Below are 24,694 nucleotides of genomic sequence, written 5' to 3'. Positions count from 1 at the left end.
GTTTATCGAATTATTAAATTCTAAGATAAACCAGTTTTATTCTGTATTGTAAAATAATTTCAATTGAAAATTTTGGATTTTTCTTCGATGACTTCCATGGAGTATGCTTAGTAGCTTAGTAAGACACATTTTTCATTTAATCAGCCAACAAATTGACTCTATGCCAGGCCTGGAACTAAGCTTGTAGGACATATAGATAAAAGTGAAAAAATAGGACAAGAAAATCTTTTTCTAATGGAAGAGACAATTGCAATAAGATAATTTACTACATAGCCTGGGAAGTGCTATGACAGAAGTATACACAAAGTGGGTGGAGCACAGAGGAAGTAACAAACACGAGAGATCCAAGAAAGGAACTCCTTGAATTAGTTGGAGGTTACTAATTAGATTTTTATCTCTCTGTGCATAAAAGAGGGGAGGGGCAGAAACAAGGAAAGCCTCAGAATGTAGAAGAATCAATCCCTTTCCTGAAGTCAGTAGTTCTCAGCAGGGTTGGTACTGCCCCCCTGGGGGAAGGCTTTGGAAACTGCTGGGCCAAGGAACACCGGTTTTCCCCAATGATTATGGAAACACTGGCATTTAGTGGTCAGGGACTAGAAATGCCAGATGCCTTGCAGTGTTCAGGATAGTCCTTCACAGTGAAAAATTGTCCTGACATTTCACATGTTTTTCACATATTCCAATGGACATTTATGAAAGTAAAAGCCCTGTGTATAATTTCCTGAGCCCAGAATCTAACTAGTTTACACAGACCTTTCAAAGTTTTAATATACCCCCAAATTTTTAAGAAGGCCTTTAACCCTGTATAAGAAGTGGCCAAATTTTTCTGCTGCTGTTGTCCATATCTTTGCCAATAAAATCCATTTGAACACCCACGTCACTGACAACACTACCACATGTGTGTGGGAGTCTGCATTAACAGCAATGGGATGTGTCCAGGCCAGCATTTTTATTATATATTTTAGTGTGGTCATGCCCAAACTTTTACCTACTGAGATCCATATTATTTCATTATAAATTACTTATTCTTTTGATTTTTCCTTTAAACTGTAGAGCGGTCATATTACTTAAGAACTTCATTTAGGCTTATAAGGGGGCATCACATACTATTGGCTATGTAGTCTGTGCTAGGATTGAGAGAGTTGAAAAACATAATACTTAAACTTTTTCTAAGATTCCAAAACCGACCTCATTCAGATGAAAAGAAACACAGGAGGCTGGAAAAATGTCCACCATTACCATGCTCTTACGTATATTCCGCTAGGGAGTGCTTTTATGTTGCCCCCACATAAGCAGGGCTGCCTGGCTGGCAGACAGGTGTTCCAGAATAGATATAAAAGGCCCATGTTCACCTGTAATGGGTAAAAGATTTTTTTAAAAAAGATAACAACTCTTCTTTGAACTGTCTCCATTTCTTGTAGCTTATTATTGAAAATGAAGTACTCTGCCTTGTTTTTTTTGTTTGTTTGCCTTCAAACATCTGTCAGCATTAATTTTTTCTGGTGGCTCTCTAGACAGATAAATTACTCTTAAACTGAATAGATAAATTTGAAGAAATGCCTCTGAATTAACACTTTAGGAAAAAAATCATCCCTATAATGATCTTTTCCATTCTCTTCCTACCTAGAGACCATTAACATATTGTTTAGCATTTCTTCCATTCTGCCTTATAGACTAGTTCTTTAATACATGTCTGCCACTGTCATTTATCATTCATCTGCTCACTCAGGCAACAAACATTTAATGAGCACCCATCATGCCCCACGTGGTACATTAGCAGCTAGGAGCACAAGATTAATAAGTTCCAACTTTTGCCCTCAAGGAGTTTAGAGAGGTGGGAAAGAAAGCAAATAACAAACAATTAGAGTGCCAGATGATATACACTATTTTAGAAGGATATACAAGAAGTGTAAAAAGTGATGTAATTGAAAATTCCAGTACCTTCCATTGAACTTTAGATATAATAAGTACTAAATGAGAGATTTTGTGTGAAATTAATTCAAATTGTTCCAAGACTAAAAATTGGACAGATACACTGATGAGTTAAAATGGAAAATAAAGCTCCTGCCAGAATGTCACAATGACATTCTTATTGAATGGGATATTCCAATGGCATGTGGAGATGAATGGATAATTTTTTTTTTCTTCAGCCACCATTCTCCAGCCAGATTGTCTTGGCATGTGCCAGACACTGTGCTGTCTGCTGAGAATACAAAGCTGAATAAATCCCTGCTTTTTATCTCAAGGAGTTTAGTTGTACCGAAATTTCTAGAACTAGGGATGCACATCCATATTGGCTAAAGGGATTGGATTTGATGGAGGAACTAATATCACACCAAGTCCCAGGCTCAGGGATCAAATCAATGGGGAGGAGGCTGACCCGGTTGAGCAGGTTGTAAATAGAATTCCTAGTTAGCAGCATAAGGGCTACCGGCTACAAGAGATCACGAATGAGCCAGAAGTCCAGAGAGAGGCAGATAAGTCAGAACCCAGCCTGTGAATCCAAATACTGAGGAAATAGTGTTTGATGCAGCAGTTCCTTACATAGTCTCATGGAGAAGGTGTAGCAGCATGAGGAATAAGAAAACAAGTTTTAGGCAAGGCTTGGGGCTCTCTAAAAATATCAGATGATTGAAATTAGATCATGACAAAATGACTAGTGACGAGCCAAACAATAAGCCATAAGGAAAGAGAAGATTTCTGGATGGTTACAAACTAGATCCATTCATGTGTCTATTTTTAAATTTTTGCAACCTGCTGTGTATAACATACGGTCCTAGGATGATGATGCTTAGAAAACATAATTTCAGTGAATATTCAAGACTATGTATATCTGGCTGCTAAAGAAATGCAATCAGCTGATTTTCCTTGTTTCCTCTTTCTCTCACTAATTAGGAGTTGGCTGAATCTTTAGTGCAAGCTTTTCCATGGCCCATCCATTTATCCATCCACTCAATAAATACTTATTACCAGCTACTAGGTAAAGGACCATCCAAGGGGATGGGAGGAAAAAAGATAAATAGACCCGACCTCTGTCCTTGAGGGGTCAGCGTTGGGAGACCAGTCTGAGCTCCGGAGAACAATAGTACAAGACACATCGATTTCAGCGACAGAATCTAGATCACTTTTTCTTTGTCAATAAATTTAAATGGGTATGCAGACAATAATCAATAAAGTGGTGCCTGCACAACTGTTACCAAGGAAATATTTAAGTCAATTCCTTGATGCTACTGTCTCTGTGCAGTCGGGCCAGGTTGGCATTCTGATTGCTCATGAGGAAAAAAGACGAGGAAATACTCTAGTTCATATGCCAAGATGAAAATCATCAATCTCAATCTCTGTGAAAGATGAAACTACTTTTGGAAAAAGAACAGTGAACTCTATCAGTCTTTCTAAGGCAATGCAATCTTTAAGATGATACAGAGAGGGCAGACACAGTGGAGAAGTTCATAAGAATTTATATGGGGGAAAAGGGAAGTGATGAAATTTCTCCATCAATTTTACAGGAAGCTAAAAATAATACAGGACATATATTAAACCCAAATGACAACCATGTTTTTTGAAAGGTATGTAATGTATTCTAGATGCTAAATAATTTAATCGCTTATCACAAATAAATTCATCTTCATCTAACATATGAATACCTCGATATTTATGTAAGATTTTCTATTACATAATTCAAATTAATCTATAAAAATGAAATTTTATATTTCCTCTTCTCCTCCTCCCCTAACTGCCAACCCATACCCCTTTCAACTAATATGTTTATGCCAATTTTTTAAAAATATTTTACTTTTAAGTAATCGCTACACCCAATGTGGGGCTTGAACTACAACCCCAAGATCAAGAGTTGCATGTTCTACTGACTGAGCCAGCCAGGAGTCCCTGTATATACTAATTTTTTTTTCTAGCATTTACCAGTTGGCATTTCTAGTTCCCAGATATAAAACCTTCTGTTTTTTAACCACTAAAACTTATGTAAATTTATATTCCAAATGAAAGTCTTTAGCATTAAGTATGTCTTTAATGGAATAGCTTAGAGTGCCATACCCAAAGGTTAGTAGAAATTAGGTGTTTTATATTTTCTGATGAATTTCTTCATGAGATTCTTCCCATGTTGTTTTGCCAAATATCTGCCCCAACCCAGGTAATACCTATCTCTATAACTGTCCTCCAGGAAGCACTTGGTAAATACTTGCCAAGTTTAGAGGCGGTGAAGGAGAATTGTGGTTAATTGAGACAAAGAGCCTACATTTTGAAACCAGACTGCTTGGTTTTGACTCCTGGTTCTGTCATTTGCTGGTAATGAGGACTTGGGCAAGATATTTAACTTCTTTATATATTTTTTTCATCAGTAAAATGGGGATAATGATACTACCTCTCCCCACAGAACTGTTGCCTGGATCAGATAATTTAAGGTATGTGAAGCACTAAGAACACAGTAAGCTATTAATGTTAGTTGTTCGTCATGTCATTATTATTGTCCTTATTCTGGAAGGCTGAGACTTAGGAAAGGAAGGCATTGGCACAGTGTGATTCAAAGAGGACACAGATGTTTTCCAAAGCAGAAATTAAAGGCCTGTGGGTTTCTCTCTGATGTCCAGGCTCCTCATTCACACATGTATTAATCAGATGATTCTTGGGAGGAAGAAAAAGGCATACGTGTCTCTAGTACTCTTAGCAAACAGCTACCATCTCCCACTCCAACTTTTGACTTGGTTAAATCATGTTCATCTTTCAGGTCTTGGATTAGGCATCTTTTTTTTTTTCTAAGAAGCCTTTAAAACCTCAAAGAGTGGGTTTGAGGCCTCTCTGATGTGCTCTTGCAGGCTCCTGTGGCCTTGGACACACTTCATGGCTACCCTGATGTTAGTTTGTGTCTCAACTGGAGATTTTCAATTGATTCACTGTGGCACCCCTTACTCTTGGATCGGTACATAGAGGCATAGAGGAGTGATACAGAGGAGATATGCATGGAAGCTTTATTCAAAGTTTTGGAGACAGCACAGTGTGCCATGTGGAATATCAGGTTACCCACCCTGAATAACCAAAAGCTTATCACATCTGCCTTCTTCGATTAATCCACCCAAGGGCTATGGTTGGGGTACTTTCATGCAGAAAATAACAAGGAGGATCTCTGAAGCATTTATTTAATATATTAAATAAATATATTATATATGCATATATATATATGCATATATGCATACATATGCTTGTTTATGAATAATATACATGCTATTAGTATATCAACATTATGTGTATTATACGAAATACACAAAACTATAAATTTCAAAAAGAAGTCTTTAACACACACACACACACACACACACACACACACCTCCTGATAGAGCTTAAGATAAACTTGGCAATGCCACTTACATCTTATTTGCTTAAGCTTGCACTACTAGTATTATCTTCAGTCCATGGTTTCTTGGCAAGAAATTCTTGTCCATTTTCTGAGGGTTAGTTTAGTTAATACTAGAAAATAAAATCTGTGGGTCATCTAGGCAGGGACACTTGAAACTGCACACAGTAGGGACAGCCTTCTGTAAAGTAGGTCTTCCACTCTTTCTTCAGAAGGCACACCTGGAATACCACCTGTGAGTGACCCTGCACTACCTGACATAAGAGTCAAGTTAGGATACCCAAGTCAACCCATATATCAAATATTTTTTGTTTGAAAAAAACGTAAGTATAGACTTTCATGATCTTATTCATCTGTATCTAACCCATCAGCAAATACTGTAAGTTATACTTCAATATACATTCATAATCTGATTACTTCTTCATCCAAGCCACCATATTTGTTCCAAGCTGCCATCATCTAGGTTATCATAATGGCCTCCCAACTGGTCTCCTTGCTTCTCTCCTTGGTCCTTGAACTGGAGACAACATTAAAATATGTGTCCTTTGTTTGCTCAAATTGTTTCCTATCTCTCTCAGAGAGAAAGCCTAAGACCTTACTATGACACTCAAGGCCTTCAATGATATATCTCCCATTACATTTCTGCTTCTTGCTTATGCTCATCACACAGACCTATCCTAAATGGCTTCTGTAGCCTTAAAGAGGAATGCATAGGCCTTCTTACTTAGCCTGGGGGGTTCACAGAGGGTGGAATTTGCATTTGCTATTAATAAAGATAGTCAAGAGGCGCCTGGGTGGCTCAGTTGGTTTGAGCATCAGACTTTGGCTCAGGTCATGATCTTGTGGTTCGTGGGGTCAAGCCTGGCATCTGGTTCTGTGCTGACAGCTTAGAGCCTGGAGCCTGTGTCTCCCTCTTTCTCTGCCCCTCCCCCACTCACGCTCTGTCTCTTTGTCTCAAAAATAAATATTAAAAAAAAATTTTTAATAAAATAAAATAAAGAAAGTCAAGAAAGTTTCCCTGTGAGGTAGTCAACTCTATTTCAAAGCCTTTCCACCACTAGACAGATTTCCTTCTGCGAAATTCAAAAGGCAGAAGGAAACCTGTCCTGATCCAGTCTTTTGCTGATGGCCACCAGGACTAGAAAACTTTTCTGTTGAATTTATTTACCTTTATTTACCACAAATGCATGGTTTTATTTAAACAAAGAACACATTTCATTATTTAATTTTGTAGATAAGTCTTTGAAAATGATGCATGTAGTAAAGATTATTTGCAGTACCCATATTTGATGCATCATTTTCACAACCACACAGTTTAACATGAATTTAAATTCAGCCAATAATTTCCAAGTGGCAGTTTTATCTACAAAGCCTCCATTTCTATTTCAACCAATTTATTTGATGGAACAATTTAGAGCACTTGTTTCAACTGATCCAGATAACATTAAAAACAATAAAAGGAAATAACTTTCAAATGCATTTTAATAATAGAAACCATTGCTGTTTTTAAAGCAATGAATCTTAGTTTCAAATGTGAGTGTTAATTCTGCAAATTCCTATTGAACAGATTAAGGAGGAGAGCAATGTAACTGTTATAAAATGTAAACCCAGATAAAATCCAGCACTCTCCCATAAAATACTGATACACAAATATTAATATCTCAAGTAAAATACATGCTGTGAAATATAACAAGTGAAAACACTGAAAATAAATAAGATACAAAATTGTAAAGTTCAAACACACATTATACTTCAGTTCTCACTTTGTAGTGAGATTTCCATTGCTTTGTAGATGCATCTCATGTTCAAATAGTTCAAGAAACCTGGTGATTTTCTTTATTATGAGGGCTGAGATGGCAATGATTGAACACTCTGCATTTTCTTTGGTAATAGAAAGTATGATTTATGAGAGGAGAATAAAAATCTAAGAAAACCATTCAATAAATTATTTAATTTTCAGATCATGCTGATTTAGAGCAAATTTCCTTCATGCTGCCAGTATGGAAAATGCAGTTGACTGGATTAGAACACAGTGTTTAAGAGAATATCTGGGTTTGCCTCCCCGTTTTTATTTTGTGATTCTAGACAAGGCACATAAACTCTTTTAAGCCCCACTTCATCCAGTTTTGAACAATGGGATCATAATATGAACAATGTCTCAAAGTACAAGATACACACCACCAGTGGCATTCAAGAAAGCTGGCATAGTGATAGACTTTTTAACAAATACTATTTATTTTAATGTGTCTGCGAAAGATACATAATTAATATGTCAAAAAACATACAGAGGTAATTTTTCAAGATAAGCCTAGGTAGCACCATGGGAATCTCTCTTTTTCAGTGAGTAGTTTCTTTTCAGAGCTACTCAGAAACTTCATTTCCCTGAACATGGACACTTAAAAAAATGTAAAACTGTTTACATAAATGTCTCAAATCTTGGAAAGAGAGACAGGGTTCATGTGAATTAGGTGAGAATTAAAGGAAAAAGTGAGTTAACATTAATAAAGTACTTAGCATAGTGTTGGAGTGTATTAAGAAAACAATAATTGTTGCTATTTTTCCTTATAATATATTATTGCCATATTGCTATAATGCTAATAAACTCAATATACCCCACTTTGGCATAAAAGAAGTTTATGAATATCTGTTCATAAGAAGGGCATCATCTGTTAATTTCCAAATGATTTACAAATAAGATGCATTAAGAAATCAAAAAACCAAGAAAGAATAAAAGAAATTGGGGGGGGCAGGTGGATGGGAGCTCACAGAGGACAAATGAGCAAGGACCTGAAAATAAAACAACATAAATCATTTATCATAAGAATATTTGGCGATAGGTGTGGTAACACTGGGTCAAAGTAAATCTGCCTATAAAATTCAAGGAATAATCACACCTGGTGAGTAGTTCCTACATCATTTCCTTTTCCTTAACCTTTGAATTAGAATATCTGAAATAAATAAAATAGCTTTTTCCTTACCTATTTTTAAAATTCCAACAAGTAATATATTATATACCACATAATAAAGTCCAAAACTTTTCTTGTAATTTGACTAAGTTCCTCTGAATATTTTAAAACATAGGTGTTTTTTGTTTTGTTTTGTTTTGTTTTGTTCCAAAAAGAGAGAAAAGAAAGGGAATGTTAATACCCAACATAATATTGCTTGGAAATGTTCCTCTTCAATGCATGTTATATGTTTCCATTAATTTCAATTATGGTTAGTATTTTCCAACAGACCCTATTTCCCAAGAAGATACATGCTCAGCATTTTGGTAATGTCTTATTTCTTTTAAATAAAACTTCCAAATTTCATCCACCAATTATCACAAACTAACTCTAATTTTTTTTAACATTGGCAAAGGATCATTCAATAATGATCAATAATATCTTAGATATTAAGATAGTTAATTATCTAACTTAAATTCCAGATGTCTTCAGTCATAATAAGACTAAATTCCATAGTATATTTCCAATACCCAAGAATTAGTTGGGGACAGAACAGGGCCCAATCTAGTGAAACTTCAAATAATGGATAAGCTATGTGACAGCAAAACTTATCAAAAGTTTGACCTTGATAACCTGCCATGAATTTCTCAACAAGAAAAGAGGGCTATGGGCCAAAGGATAAGTTAGACAGTCAAACTTAGGGATAAAGCATATAAATGCCACATAATGACAGTTAACACATGATGAATGATACTAGCTGTCTTTGGGGAGTTGGAAGAAATGTATTAATGACCCTGTGGGTGCTTGCCGAATGAATCAAGAACCCACATGCACTCACTGAAAATTAATTTAGAAAGGAATTTTTCTCTTCTTGCTTGAAAGGTGTAATACAACTACAATTATGTGATGTGATCAAAAAGGAGCTCCTGCAACTGGGTGAATTTATCAGATAATTAAAACTAATTTCTGGACAACAGACAAACAAATGACTTGAAATTGCCATTGAGCTTTATCAAATTGCTTATTGAATTGACCATCCTCAGTGCCTGTCTTGGCATTAGGAAATATTCTATCTATTTTGATATTTGGCCTTCCAGAAGAAGCCTTTCTCTGCTACATATCCTCTCTCACTACATAATGCTATCCAATCAGTAATCTTATAAAAATAATAAGAACTAAATGTAATATATTTTTAAGAATGACACCTGTCCTAGGATTTAACATTTTAAATATGGTACCATTTCTCTGAGTCCCAAATGAATAAAAAGAAAATCTCTTTTTGAAAGCTAAAAGAAATACCTAATAATTTTTAATAACCTGGAACAAGTAAATTTGTAATGTGTTTTCCCTGAAAATATATATATTTGATCATAAATTAATTTGTTAAGCAAAAGTTTACTGAGTTTGAAAATTATATTTTTACTTTTAAAAATTGCTTTTTATTTATTTTTTTAAGCCACAGTGAATGGACTGAAAAATCAGGTAACATTTTGCAGCAGAAATTGAGATTCAGTTGCTATCCATGAACCATACACATTATCATCATGAAGTTACAATGACAAAATTTGTTATAAAATCAAGTGGTCCACCTATCAATGAGTTTAATTTCAGTTTGTACTACATTTCTTATTTTTAGAAAAGGAAAAGAAACCAGGCACATGGCTATTATCAAGGTATCAAATGAAAACAAATTTAGGATCCATTACTATCAAGGTATTCTTAAAATGTATATCCCATTAAGCCAATAGTGTTAATCCTGTTTTCATTTTTAATTACTTCATTTAAAAACATTTTAATAAACAATATAAATTTTTGTTCTGGGAAGTATTTATTGATTATAACAGAATTTAGAAATTTTTTAGAAACCTGAGAATTATAAGAAGAAATTGATAGCAGAATAGGTCAGAAGCAGGGCACTTGGCTCGGTCTTTGCAGAAATGATATATTGTGAACTCATATTCTCAATGCGCTCTAAGTAGTAGAAAAGTTCTGATGAAAGTGCATGTCCATAAATTTTGCACTTACTTTGCAGAGGCAAGGTGTCTGTAGTACAGTGTAACTCTACCTCCTCCCGGGTCCATTCCGTCTCCTGAAGAATCTGTCTCATCTCATAGTGAACATCCTCTGTCATGGACACTGGTTGACTGTTGCCTGCTCTCTTACTCAAGGTCTTCATGTGCTGTTGAACTTCTGCCAAGAGAACAGCTTGTATTGCTTCAGTTACCTATAAAGATTTTTTTAAATATATTTTTTAATATTATTACAAATGCTTGGGGGTCTTATATAAAACTGACTTAAATAGGTTTCACATAAATTGTAATGCTCCATTCCACTACAATTAGCCTCTGAAACCATTGAAATGCAGATACTAAGCACTGGAACCCAAACGGTCACCCTTCAGCAAACATAAGAGATTCTGGATCCTGAGAAACTTAACAGAAGACCATGAGGGAGGGGAAGGGGGGGAATACAGTTATAGAGAGGGAGGGAGGCAAACCATAAGAGACTCTTAAATATTGAGAACAAACTGAGGGCTGATGGGGTGGGGGAAAGGGGAAAGTGGGTGATGGGCATTGAGGAGGGCACCTGTTGGGATGAGCAATGGGTGTTGTATGGGAACCAATTTGACAATAAATTATATTTAATATAAAAAAATAAAAATAAATTTTTTACACATTGTGAAAAAAATAAATTGCACAGATTTTTAATGGGGAAAAAAAAGATTCTGAAAGGAAAAGTTGGAAGCAGTTCTTTGTTCTTTCTCCTAGGGTATTTTCATTTCCACCAGAAGGCAAAGAAAATTAATGTGAATGTATTATACTGCTCTTAAAGACAAGTTTAGCTCCTCAAATAATGTCTAGCTCTAAAGCACTGTTTAGCTAAAAACACTTTAACTAGGTTTAATACAGAAAGCTAAAGGCAAGATTTTAAGAATAAATCTCACTGAACTGTGTATATGTGCACATGGTTTTGCACAGTTTAAAAATACTGCAAAGCTTGCCTTCCAGTTATTGTACATGTCCAGCGAAGGATCTTTGATTGGGTGAACCAGGAGGGGAATGCTTGTCACAGGGCATCTAATCCAATGTCTTCATTTTTTTCAATGAAAACCCTGAGACATGACATCCCAAGTTCCACAAAGATATGGTGGACAGGTCTTCTGACCCCTAATTCTGTATCCTTTGTAGTATATGTCCTCCCAAGGTTCTATACTCTCACTCCTCAGTAAAAAGCCAGTGACAATGTACCTTGGCCTCTTCCTGGCAAGATAGGAGACAAGCTCCAGCAGTTAGCTAGAACTCAAGGAAAGCCAAGAGCTGAGTCAGTGAGAGAATAGGAAGGACATCGCTGACCTAGGTGACCCTGGGACACTTTCCCATTATCTTCCTCTGGCTGACAGTTAAACCTTTCCTACAGCCACACCCCACTGCCTGCTCCTCTTCCCCTCAAAAGCCTGACCTCTGTCAAGATTACTCATCCACCATTGCCACTATACCCTCTGCATTATCCCCAGTCTACCCACAGGATGCCTAGAGCTAGGGCTTTGGGACAGCACCAACTGAGCCTACTGATCTGGAGATGCCGACACCAAAAGCAGAAAAGGCATTCATCTAAATATTTGTTCAGTCTCTTGTAAGTGCTGTGGTAGCATGTGCTATCTCCAGGCTCCAGGGACACTCAGAGAACTTATGCTGATGGCAGATGTTCACCAAACTGCCAGAGCAGGATAAAGGCACTTGACTTTTTCATATAGGGAGCTACACAAAAGTCTCAGGGCAGCTTCCTGATCCCTGACCATCCCCCCCTGTTCTTGTCTCCTCAAATGCTCATACTCAAATGCTTGGTCCGTTGTGGAAAAAAAGGCTAATGACAGATGTGATTTTACTATTGCCTATCAAGGCTACTAATACTGCAGTAACTCCTGTCACAGTATAGCCTGTGACATGATGCTTGCTCATGCACATCATGTGTGTGTGATATATATGTGTGTGTGTGATATATATGTGTGTGTATATATATATATATGTGTGTGTGATATATATGAACTATTAGATATGATATTTACTAACATATTATTCCATATTATATTAAGAGAACCATGCTTATTAGGTATGTCATATGATGGGACAGACAATTATTGATGAACAGTTTTACATCACTGATTTTATTTCGTTTTAACTCTGTCACACATTTTATTTGACAGCACTGCCTCCAAGATGTGGCAGAAAGAGCTCTGAATCAGAAATGAGAAAGCCCGAGTTTCTGATCCAACTATGACAATTATCACAAAGGCAATTTTTGCCAAGTCATGTACTACTCTGGGACTTCTTGTGCTCACTTATAAAACAAAGACTGTGATGGTGGGTGAGGCTATGATGAGAGCTTTCAATCACTGAAACCTGTATGGAATTTGCTTCTGTCTCCACCTATAAATCAGGAGGATACTGAAGGATATCCTGGAATAGATCTGGATTGTGGTCTATCCTTCAGAATGGGCAGTTTGGCCACATGCTCCCATGGGATCATGTCTCCCTTCTCACACTGGGATTACCATCTCTGAGTAGCACTTACAATTGCAGTTAGAATGTCCTATACACTGGATATAATATCCTATCACAACTTGGGTCAGTATTCTTTCCTAAAAATATACAGGGATGTATGCAATTTCACTGAATGTTCCTAATTACTTTATACAGATTTATATATCATGACCATATTTTTTAACTATTTAATTTGGGGGCTTTTTGACATATTTGTCACTACCAATGCATATTGCAAGAGTAAAGAGTATGAGTATCATTGAATAATAAGAGGAAGCATAAATAATCAAATAAAACATATTAAACCATAATCAGTAGGATACTCAGGACCATAAAACTTAAAAGTGAATACTGAATGGTGTACACCCAATTAGAAACAAACTCAAACACACACTTTGTGCTCAGTGTGAAATCAATACTCAGCATGCCTCCAATCCACAGACAGATGGTACATCTTATAAGCATGTAATAATGTTATCACAGTGGTGATATTTGTGTGTATCTGGTGTATATCTGGTATATCTGTGTGTATCTGGTGTATATCTGGTATACAGTGGGTACTAAATAAATGCCAATGGAATTGAAATAGATTCTGTATTCAAAAGTAGAAAGTGTGGAAAGTAGGCTTTATTGATAATTTCTGACTATCAATACTTAAATACCTCTAGTATATAAATATAGTAGATACATTTTATAAATAGTAAAGACAGAATTTACTCCAACAAAATATAAAATTTTTAAACAACATTTTATGTAACTTTTTGATTTAAGTAATGAGAGAATTGAAAGCACTATGACTATAAAGCTGTCTTCTAGATGCATATAAATAATTTTCTCTGAAAAGACAGCTATGCAAAGTATTACACCTTTATGTACAGAGATTTAAGAGAAGGTTTACAAATCCACTGGCTGGAAAGAGACAACCACAAATCTGGGCCACATACTTATTTCTAGAAATACTACTACGCCATAGGCAAGGTAAAAAATTTAATGGTTTTCTACTAAAACTTTGACTCAGTGAAGTTCTGTAAAATAGCAGAGCATCATAAAGACTCGTAAGAGCCCCTGTGTCCTGCTTATGGTTCCAATGTCCAGATTTTCCAGTAGAAAACCATTTTCTCAACACTCAGGTTGACACTGATTTTTCATGTGTTTGCAGCAGCTCCTGGAAAAGCAATACTCCCCAGAGGCCTGGATGTCATGATTTCCCCACTGGTGTTAGATGATAAAATCCAGAGAATTTAGAGAAGTATCAGCAAATTAGCAACTCTAAAACCTAACTGTTGCTTTTCCAGGATTTCTTTCTTTTTTAACAAAATTTTTAAATTTAATTATTTTATTTGAGAGAGAGAGAGAACATGAGTGGGATAAAGGGGCAGGGGGAAATAGAGAGAGAGAGAGAAAGAGAATCTCAAGCATAAAATAAATAATCAACAATTAAACCTATATCCCCGGGTTATTTATCAGGTTAGTGGCAGAGTCAAGAGGAGAGCTTTGAAGCTTAGACTTCCTATAGAGTGAGTAATAAATGTTCTAGTAACATTTGTCGCACTGCCAAACTTTTACACAAGGTCATAGAATCGTAGAACCTTAAAGGTCCATTAGTCCAAACTTGTCCAAACCCTATTAAAATTTACTTGAAGGTCATATGAGCTATTACAAAATATCTTTAGTTAGAGCAATTCAGGATAAATTTTCTGTTGAATTCTTTTCCTTAAGGTTTTTTTCCCCTTGTTGAGGAATTGTTAGCCTGGGGGTAGGAGTGGAAATCTTATCTTTAACAGAGACTCTTAGTGTGGTTACTAATATGCTGGTAAAGTCAACATGTACTAATGTTTATTTGATTGTCACAGAGGCTTTTTGATTAGCTATCCATTCATTCGTTAACTATTATTGACAGGCTGCTGTGACTACTGCTTTTCTGGGTATTGGTGAAGGAGGGGTGAGTGGGACACACCAAGTCCCTGCTCTCAGCAAGTTTCTAGAACAGCAAGAAGACAGAAGGTAAGCAAGCAAAAAAGCAAAGGGTATGATTTCCATTAAAAGCAATTGCAACAAAGAAAGTAAAACTGGGTAATGTGATGGTGACTGGAGGGAAGCATGGGTGGGGAGGGTATGGTGACATTAGGTGGGTAATCAGGCAGGACTTCTCTGAGCAGTTGGCTTTTGAGCAAAGACCTGAATAATGAATGAAAAAATGAGAATTCCTACCCAAGAGAACAGTCTTGAGGTGGGAATGAGCTTTCTGTATTTTTAAAATAAAATGGTCAATGTGGCTACTTAGAGCATCGGGGAATGATGAGCAAAGAGGTTAGGTTAGTGGCAAATCATTACCTGCAGGCCACAGTAAGAAGTTTCAATAGCCATTCCAACTGTGTTTATTTGGTTTTGTGGTGTCAACTCCACAGTGTGTTTTGAGTAACTTACTTGTTTTCCTATAACTAAGAATAAACACTTGTAATTGGAATTATTGCTATGCTTGTTTTGCAAATTTGACATTTCTTAAACTCATGAAGAATAAAGTTCCAATAAATATTAATCTAATCAATGCTCAGATTAGATTTATTGTACAATGTACAAAGCCACTTGGTAAGCTCTTAGGATCCCCAAAAGCCTTATAAGAGACGGAAGGGCTTAAATTGGGCCATGAGGAAACCAGCTCTCTAAAGCAGCTTACAGATGAGGTACTCTCAAGATAGAAAAATGATTCCTAAGTACACACACCAAATTCTCAAGCTGAGGGACTTTTTTGTCATGGCACAGTTTGAAATCAAATAATAGACAATTCTGCCACAATATGACACTTCAATAGGCAATAAGTTACCTGTAACAACAGGAACATCCCCTCCTCAGGCCCCTCTATTCATACCTCCTAACCTGGTGCATCCTTGCATATGTCTTTTTCCACTTTTTCCCTCAATTATTAGTCTCTGTGTTAGTCCTGTTAAATGAAATGCCTGGGAGGAAATATTTTGTGAGGAGAGCAGTACCCATTTACTGGTACTCTCAGGTTAAGAGGAGTATGAATGAATCACTCATTGGATAGAAAGGAATAGCAAGGAACTCTTCTAATAACTTCAGGAACGTGCACTATATCATACCTGCACAGACTGGTCTCTCCAACAGGAAATTAGCTTCAAAAGTGAAATGTCAGCTTCAGGTATATGGGATTCACTTTTACCTAGAAATACATAGAATACATTTTATAGCTTGAGAGTATTAAAAAATGGATGCTACCCAATGATCTTCAATCCTGGCTGCATGTTAGAATAACCTGGGAAGCATTTTTTTTCCACAAACACCAATGTCCAGGCTCCATCTTTCAGAGATTCTGATTTCTGATTTTAGGTCCCAGCGGGGAGGGAAGGGCAAGCATTCGTACTTTGTAAAAGTACCTCAGATGATTTTCATGTATAACCAGAGTCAAGAACCATTTATTAATTTATATGTATTTCTAATGATTATACTAATACATATTCATATCAAATCAAATTCATCTTTATACCTTAAACCCATCTTTGTAGTTTTTGCCAGCAGAATGCAACGACTAATACTCCCACCCAAAACAGATTGCCAAATTTTTACAGTTCCTTTCTCATGCAAATAGGTCCTGAAATACTACCTTGCTATGAATCAGTATCTATCACACAGAAATCGTATAAAAGACTTCCTTTGATTTGTCCTTACCCAGTTATACTACTCTGATCAATAGATATAGCACTTATGTTTTAATTTGACTCATTTTGTTATGTATTGTTTCTTTTAAGTTTGCCCTTTTGAATGTCCTTTCTATCTATCTGCCTTAATGTTCATTGTGAAATTTTAAGAGTGAGCTAGAGCTTGGTTTATTTAAATTGATCTGTAGAGTGTCCAGCAGCCCCCTACACAAAAGAGCACTTAATAAGTGCCTTTTCATTAATTGAAAATGTACATATTATCATCCAAATGAAAAATTGATCAATTAAGGCTTTCTGATGGCTAAAGTATATTATCTAGGTGCCAGATCCTAGGAGTGAGATAAGGAAAAATGATGACGGCTTGCATTGGAGGGAAAATTACTGTAATTGTCTATTTAAATTAATGTATTAATATGTGTTTGAAATTCTGGTATTAACTGTTTAAGTTAGTATTATTCCAGTATGGTTTTCATAGAATCACCATTTTACATATTAATATATGTGTCTGTGTATGTTCAAATATCTAATTTATAAATATTTTGTATTTTATATATATTTTATATATCATATTAGTGGTCAAGGAAAATGTGATAGAAAATATTGAACATATTTCTATCTTCAGTCAACTGAGAATATTAAAAAAATATATAAGAAACTTCTGACTCATTATCATTATTTTTCCCTGAAGGAACATATGATGTGAATTTTAAATGACCAAGATCGGCGCATAAAACACGTAAGTATGATAGAACACTATGATTTTGAAGTCATATTCTCCATTTCTTCAGGAGCACAGCAGGTAAGAGAAAATTTTCTTTTGATCTCTCTCCTTCCCCACCCCCCCCCCTTATTCTGTTGACCTTGTGACTCTACCATCAAAGCTAAGTATTGGTCTCAACTGTAACTACTTACTGGCATCATGGGGTACTTCACAGTGCACTTTAATGTGATGTTAAAATTTTAATATGAGGTAGAAATGAGAGCCAACTTTTCTTGCCAATGTCAGTAAGCTAAAGAATTAATTGCAACATCAGGGGGAAAGATAAAAAGAAAACACCCCAGGCTTACCAATATTACTGAGTCACCATTTTTGCTGACAGAAGTGGGTATTGGTTCCTGTCAACCCTTTAGAATGAGCACCTCAAAGTATTATTTTATTCTCCAGGCTTTGACTTTATTGAATTAATAGCATAAAATGAATCCCTCCTTTCCCTTCACCTCCCATATTCCAGTTATTAAAACACAAAACCATGTTTCCTTAGGACCTAGGTGAATCTTAAATGCTATAAATACAACCTCTAAACACGAGGGAGATTATTCAATAATGACACTAGTTGCTCTTGGCTTTGGCTGGGGCACCTGGAGCCTCCATGGCTCTGTTTAGCAATTCTCTTGGTCTCTGCAGAAACCACTCATATTATGCCTTGAATTCTAATCCCTTTATTAATGTCATAAAAAATTAAAATGAGGATAAATGTCCTGTTAAGGGCTACAGTTTAAGGAGAAGGCAGGCAATCCAGACTGGGACCATTTGAAGGGGACACTGGTTGTAATCATAACTGAGAAGTATACTGACATAATGGAAAGAGCAAGCCGTTGGGGTCAGAGTCCTGGCCTCTCTGCTTAACAGCTGTTTGCCTCTGAGTGAGTCATCTAACTTCCCTGAGCCCCAATTTTCCTGAGGGTAAAACAGAGATAGTCCCTCCTACTGTATGAGATTGTTTATATATTGAGATAATATGTGTAAAATCATTAGCATAATTCTTTGAATATACTAGTTACTCAAAAATGGGAAGCTATTAATAAACTCTCACTTTAAAATATTCAAAATATTCTTTTCAATAGACTTGAGAGGGCCCCTATGTACCATTGTTCAGGGCATCTTAATGTACTGATCATATACTGTACAACTTTGGAGGCATAGTGCATGTCAAGTCCAGAATCTCATTCCCATTTTGCAAATGTAGTAAATAAACTTTTAAGGGAGTAAAAGAAATGCCCCAAATTGCATAAGTAGTAAGTGGCAGAACTAGATCTTAAACTTCAGCCATCTATTTTCAAAACCATTGTTCTATTTACTATCCACCCATGAATCCAAAGGTATTTAATTCCTTGAAGGCATTGCTCTGGGAACTGGAGACACAGCAGTGAAAAAAACTGTCATAAATAAATAATAACCCCCATGGAGCTTTCATTTTAGTAGCAGGACGTAGATGGCAAGTGAAAAATATATATATATATATTACATCAGAAAATGAAAAGAATTTTGGAAAACAGTAAAATAGGGAGTGGGGTAGAGTGTGCTGGGGAAAAAGGAGGGCACCTTCGTCGATGAGATGGCATTTGAGCAAGAAGGAAGGATGTAAGGTGGAGGTGGGGGGCAGCAGGTTGACCTCTGGAATCTGAGAAAAGAACATTCTAGGGAGTGGAAATAGCCAGTGCAAAGGCCCTATGTTTGGATAAGAGTAAAAAGTCCAGTGTAGCTGGAGCACGCTCAGCAAGGGGAAACCCAAAGAGATGAAGTCAGGTGAAGGCGTGTGTGCAATGACAGAGGCAGAACAGCCAGATTATATTGGGCCTTGTCTGCTGTCCTAGAGACTGGCTTTTATTCAGAGTGAAACAGAAGCCACTGAAATGTGTTGAACAAAAGCATGAGGTTCTGACTTAGTTTCTGATAGGTCGTTTTTGCTGCTTGATTGTGAACAGTGTGTGAAGCAGGAATAGGAGCACAAGGGTGGTTAGGAGGCTTCTGTTACTGTAGTCCAGGCAGGAGGGGATGAAGGCTCAGGGGTGGTCATGCGGGTAGAGAGAAACAGAATCTGGAATATATTCTGAAGGTAGAACCAACATGTTTATTATTAAAAGATTGGAATGTGGGGTATGAGAAAAAGGGGAAAGTCAAAACGACACCAAAGTTCTTGGCCTGAACAACTAGACGGGCAGATTTGCCATTTACTGAGATGTCAAAAATTTAGATGGGGCACGTGGGTGGCTCAGTAGGTTAAATGTTCGACTTAAGTTTAGGTCATGATCTCACAGTCTGTGGGTTCAAGCTCCATGTTGGGCTCTGTGCTGACAGCTCAGAGCCTAGATTCTGCTTCTGATTCTGTGTCTCCCTCTCTATGCCCCATCCCACCCTTGTCTCTCAAAAATAAATAAACATTAAAAATTTTTTTTAATTTAGAAAAGCAGATTTTGAGGATAAATTAGCGATTTGACATCAAAAGAAAATATAAGCACTAAGACTATTTCTCAGAAGAATTCGAAGACCACTATAACCTTCTGAAAAAGCTATAAAATTCTCTAATATAATAACCACTTATTTGCTAATAAAGATACTGATGTAATAATCTTTCCCATAAATCACATGTGACCTTAATTTAATAACCAAATATTTCTTTTGCTGAAAAGTTTCAGATTTTCAGGCATTTCAAAGGTCATTTGATGAAATTCATCACACTGCATGTCTTATAATGTTATTTATTTTAATAAAAAATCATGTCTATTTAAAACACAGGCAGAATACAAAAGTATAGCCATGTGAAATGAAGACTAAATCAAACAATAAATACACGTAATGCTCCTTCTAAATTGTCAAGTGCTATCCAGTTATGGATAGGCAAGTTATTTTATTTCATAGAAGAAAAAAAATGAGGCTATATCTGTAACTCCCTTACCATTTCGTAAGTAACCATAGAAGCTTGAAATATTCGAAATCTCATTCCCGGGAATTCTTGCCTTGTTGTGCACAGATTCCATTTTGAAAGACCTGTGGGGGAGAAAACAAAGGATATTATTAAAGATGTATGAAAAGTATTTTTAGAAATCAATTGAAGAGTGCACGACCACTTCAAAAAATTCAGGAACTGAACACAGATTATTTTTAGCAATGTTGTCCACATTAATGTCTTTGGTAAATCTTTATTTCCCCACTTTGTTCCTATCCAGAACCTTAATCCCAGTTGAATTGTGAATCTTAGTTTATACCAGCATTACCTTGTGACTCACTTTTGTAGGAGTCCCACTATGTTAAGTCCTGTAATTTGTGGCTAATGCAATGAATTTTTCAATCCTAAAATGTTGATATCTGCCAAAGAGTTCTCCCCAGGTACAGTAAGGACCTGATGGAGGCAGGCTTTACACTAGTGCCAGTGATTTAATCATAGGAACTTTGAGATACTCTTCAGGAATACTCTCATAGGCAGATGGCTTTTTCCTTAAAATGCATTTATGTCATGTACCCAGTTAAGTACACCAGGATTTTCTCAACCTTCACCACCACAGTGAAATGTTAGCGAAACAGCCAAATCTGTTGGAAGGATTTGGTGTGACAAATCCAATACACGTTATTTTGATTTCCTAAAAAATGACATACAGTCCCTGACAGTAGATCAAAGTTGAAGTGACTATTTTACGGAGGCAGTCTCTAATCCTGACACCTCTACTCAATGATTTTTTTCTTAATGAAGAATTTTGTAAAGAATGAACTAATGTATGACAACAATTTTAAGGCCATTTAGTGGAAAGCATGCTGAAAGCCCTTAATCTCCCTTTAGGACACCAGACACATCCTCTACATTCTGTACTTCTTATCAGGAGCAAACTCAGAATGAAAACTTCCAGCAAACAGTAACTCATCAACTTAGTGGGGTCATGATTAGGCAAATATAATTTGTTAGCAGCCCAGTTTTTTAAGAATTTGGAAGAAATCTTAGTAGTCACCTATCCCATCCACTTCATATCCTACATGAGGAAAGCCAGGCCCAGAGGGGCTAAGTGACTTGTCCAAAGCGACATGGCTAGTTAAACAACAAAATCAGGATTTATTCCCAGGTTTTCTGGCTTCAGGCTGACGGGATTTTTGTTAACCATATTTAAGTGCTTTGTAATTTTCTTAGTACTAGAAGGGAAAATAAAAGAAGCCTATTTGAAATTTAAATGTGTGTGTGTGTATATATAACATATTTATATTTTATATTTATAAACAGAAAAAAAGAAAAGAGGAAAATTAAGTATGCAAATCACAGAAATTTACCAATCTGTTTCCTCCCTCTTAAGGCCACAGAACAGAAAATGGGAAATGCTATAGTATAGAATCATTATAATGGAAGGAAGCATAACACTGAATCCTATGTAATCCACATAGACTTGCTACCCAACTTGCTGGGTCTACTGAGGGCAGAAACTGTGCCTATTATATAGTGCCTGGCACAGATACATGTTGAACTGAGCTCCTATTACATAACAGAAATGTCAAGGACCATTTACCACCATGCAGTAGGCACTTCAGACAATGTCTCTTCTGTGAAGGCTTGCTGTTGGTTTCATCTCACACTAATTATTCTCTTTACTCTGGCCACCAAAATACTTATCTATACTACAAATATTTTTCTTCATTCCTTTGCCCTACTTGAGTGTTTCTATTTATTTCATGTGTATTATTTTTATCATTTGAATTAGTTCCTACCCAAATGAGACATTTATTTATACTTCCTCTGTAGGCTAGTGCTAAGGATATATTCAGTAAGCACCTGAATTCAATCCTCTAAAATCATACAATGAAAAGCTATACTAATTTTAGCAGTGGAAGAAGGTAAACACACAGAGTTAAGTTTAGTAATTAATGCGGCTCTGGAATTAGAATGGAGCTCTGCTTTGAATCAGCCTCTAAGGAGGTGAATTTGTCTTGAAGATAAATTCTCAAGACTTAATGCCCTCATCTTTACAAGGAGCAAATTAATAATACCTATATGCCAGCTTTGCATATTAAATGAAATCATGTAAGTGCTTACATGGTGACTAATAGATATTAAACATGCAAAAAACAATAGCTATTTTTACTAAACTGTACTTTTTGTAAATGAATTACTGATAGCTTCCTCTAGTTTAATACACCAAAGTATAAATTAAATGGTGGGATTTCAGGTATGAAATTTTAAAACTTTTTCTGATGATATATGAAATACATTATTATTGGCATTTACTTAAATGTTCTTTGTTCATATTTAATTCACAGCAAGTAAAATGGATTTCAACGTGTGTATGAATCAATCTATCTATCATCCACCTTTCTATCTACCTATTATTTCATTCATCATCCAACACTGATTTTCCTGGCACATATTATGAAAGCAATATATATTTGTTGAATGAATAAATTTTAAAATATATAGATTTATTGCCCAGATTATCCTCTAATCTCAATGAATTAATAGCAAGATTTTTCTTAAATGTGTTTTAAGCTAGAGGAGTTGCTGCATATTTAGTCTTCACTTAGGAGACTAAAAGAAAGGAGGATGGAAAGGAGGGCGGGAGGTTAGAGAGGTGAATGAATACAGCAAATAATGATAATTTTTAATGTCCCAAATAACAATAGTCAAAACGCTTATGCATGTCTTACCTGTCAATTCCACATGCCAACTCTAAAGGTGTGTTAACTAACTTATTAACTGCAAATAGTCTGTTCAATAAATAAACTATAGTGTTTAGGGTGTTTGACTCTTGCGAAGAATCACAATTATTTTCCAGTCCTCTTGGCATCCCAACTTGGTTTGGAAGAGTGGACGTGTATTTATTTGACAAGTCCAAAACTTTTTTGGAAAATAAATTTACTTTTGAATAGTCTTTTTTCATTTCGGCATTGCATAAATCCCAACCCGGCAGCATCAATGAGAAGTGATCTTCATTTGAGGCAAGTCCTAAAGAAACAGAACCCTGAAGCTTTAAAATATCTAGATGCTTAATGCACAGATTATCAAATTCTTTATCTACTCCCCACGGCAAAAAGCAAGAGAGGAACAATTTAGCTGTGTCTATCGTGATGTTGGCATCCACTTTTCTTGATGGTTTGGGGTGCATCTTTTTGGAGTTCTTTATTTTCTTCTGCCTTTTAATGCCTTCATTATCTCCTAAGGATTTGGCAGTATTCTCTCCCTGGGCTGGGTTCTCACTGACTGGCTTGGCTTGTGCCTCTGCTGAGAGAGAACCAGAGGCAGTTTTATTTCTTTTCAGAGTCAGTGTTTTCTTCTCAACTGTGCTTTTGGCTCTTCTCAGGATCTCACTACCATAGAATGAATTGGAAGGGTCAACATCACAGACTGGAGTTGGCAGCAAAAGTTCAACAAGGTTTTCCAGATCAAATAGAAGGATATGAAAGCCAATGTCACTCCATCTTGTCTTCACAGGCAAGACATTAAAAGGTCCTGAGGAAGGCTTGACATCAGCAACCTAAAGGAGATTTAAAAAAATATATGTGTGTCAAAGTTCTTATTTTTAAGTGATTTTATTAAAGTGTCTGTGATATTAAAATGGCATAAAAAGAAAGTATTAAGTAGCAGTACAACTAAAGGCAAGTCATTTCAATTTTTTTTGTCTTAGCTCTAAACATTCCCCTCTAAATTAAACATTCTATATTCTAATATTTCATAAAAAGTTATTTTTTCTTCCTAAGACTTTTATTTTTCCTCTTAAAAAATGTGAATTAGGCCTATGGAGTAAGATGGCATCAGATTTATGTCCTCTAATATATGATTTCATGTTTTCATATCAGCATAGCCATGAATATACAACAGGGAAAAAGTGGGTTTGAAAATTAAGGAGAAAAATAGAACATCTGCAAGAATTTAGGAAGTCTTGACAAGAATTTTCTCACCAAATTTGTTTAAAATTTTAAATATTTGGAAGTAACCTAAATGTTAACCAATATCATATAACTATTTTTTTGTAAGCTTTGCCTAACAAACTTGCATTTATTATTTCTCTGCCTAAAATGATTTTGCCCAAAATATTGGCATGGTGGGCTCTCATACTTCAGTTATGTTTCTGTTCATTAAGAGGCCTTCCTTGAGTGCCCTCTCCCCTCACACCCATTAGTCTCCATCCTCTTCCTTGCTTTTTTTCTTCCTAGTACCTCTGGTTACCTTGTATAACATAAAATATTATTTGTTTACTGTATATTTTCCGCAGTAGCATTCAGACTCCACCTTTGCAGGAATTCTGTGCATTGTTTTGCCCCCAAGGCCTATAAAATGATGCTGCTATACAGTTACTAAGGGACTCAGTCAGTATGTGTTGAATGAATGATTAACGTATGTATGCAATGGAATACCATTAAAATATTTTAAATGTTTAAAAATTTTTATTTTAGAGAGAGAGAGAGAAAACAAA

The 24,694-nt window shown here is 36.0% G+C and overlaps 1 protein-coding gene across 2 annotated transcripts in view; it reads right to left on the bottom strand.

Moving 5' to 3' along the window:
* WDR72 (WD repeat domain 72) overlaps positions 1-24,694 on the bottom strand; it is a 235,291-nt gene that overhangs the window by 68,098 nt on the left and 142,499 nt on the right. For both annotated transcript variants that reach the window (XM_043555388.1, XM_043555387.1), the window contains exons 15-18: positions 22,929-23,755; positions 20,206-20,297; positions 15,953-16,032; positions 10,336-10,534 (exon numbers count right to left, since the gene is read on the bottom strand). In XM_043555388.1, coding sequence (XP_043411323.1) covers positions 10,336-10,534; positions 15,953-16,032; positions 20,206-20,297; positions 22,929-23,755 — 1,198 coding nt within the window. The remainder of the gene's footprint in view (positions 1-10,335; positions 10,535-15,952; positions 16,033-20,205; positions 20,298-22,928; positions 23,756-24,694) is intronic.

The sequence above is a fragment of the Prionailurus bengalensis genome, chromosome B3 (genome assembly GCF_016509475.1).
Source record: "Prionailurus bengalensis isolate Pbe53 chromosome B3, Fcat_Pben_1.1_paternal_pri, whole genome shotgun sequence".
Taxonomy (NCBI): Eukaryota; Metazoa; Chordata; class Mammalia; order Carnivora; family Felidae; genus Prionailurus; species Prionailurus bengalensis.
This window is presented reverse-complemented; position numbering and strand designations above follow the sequence as displayed.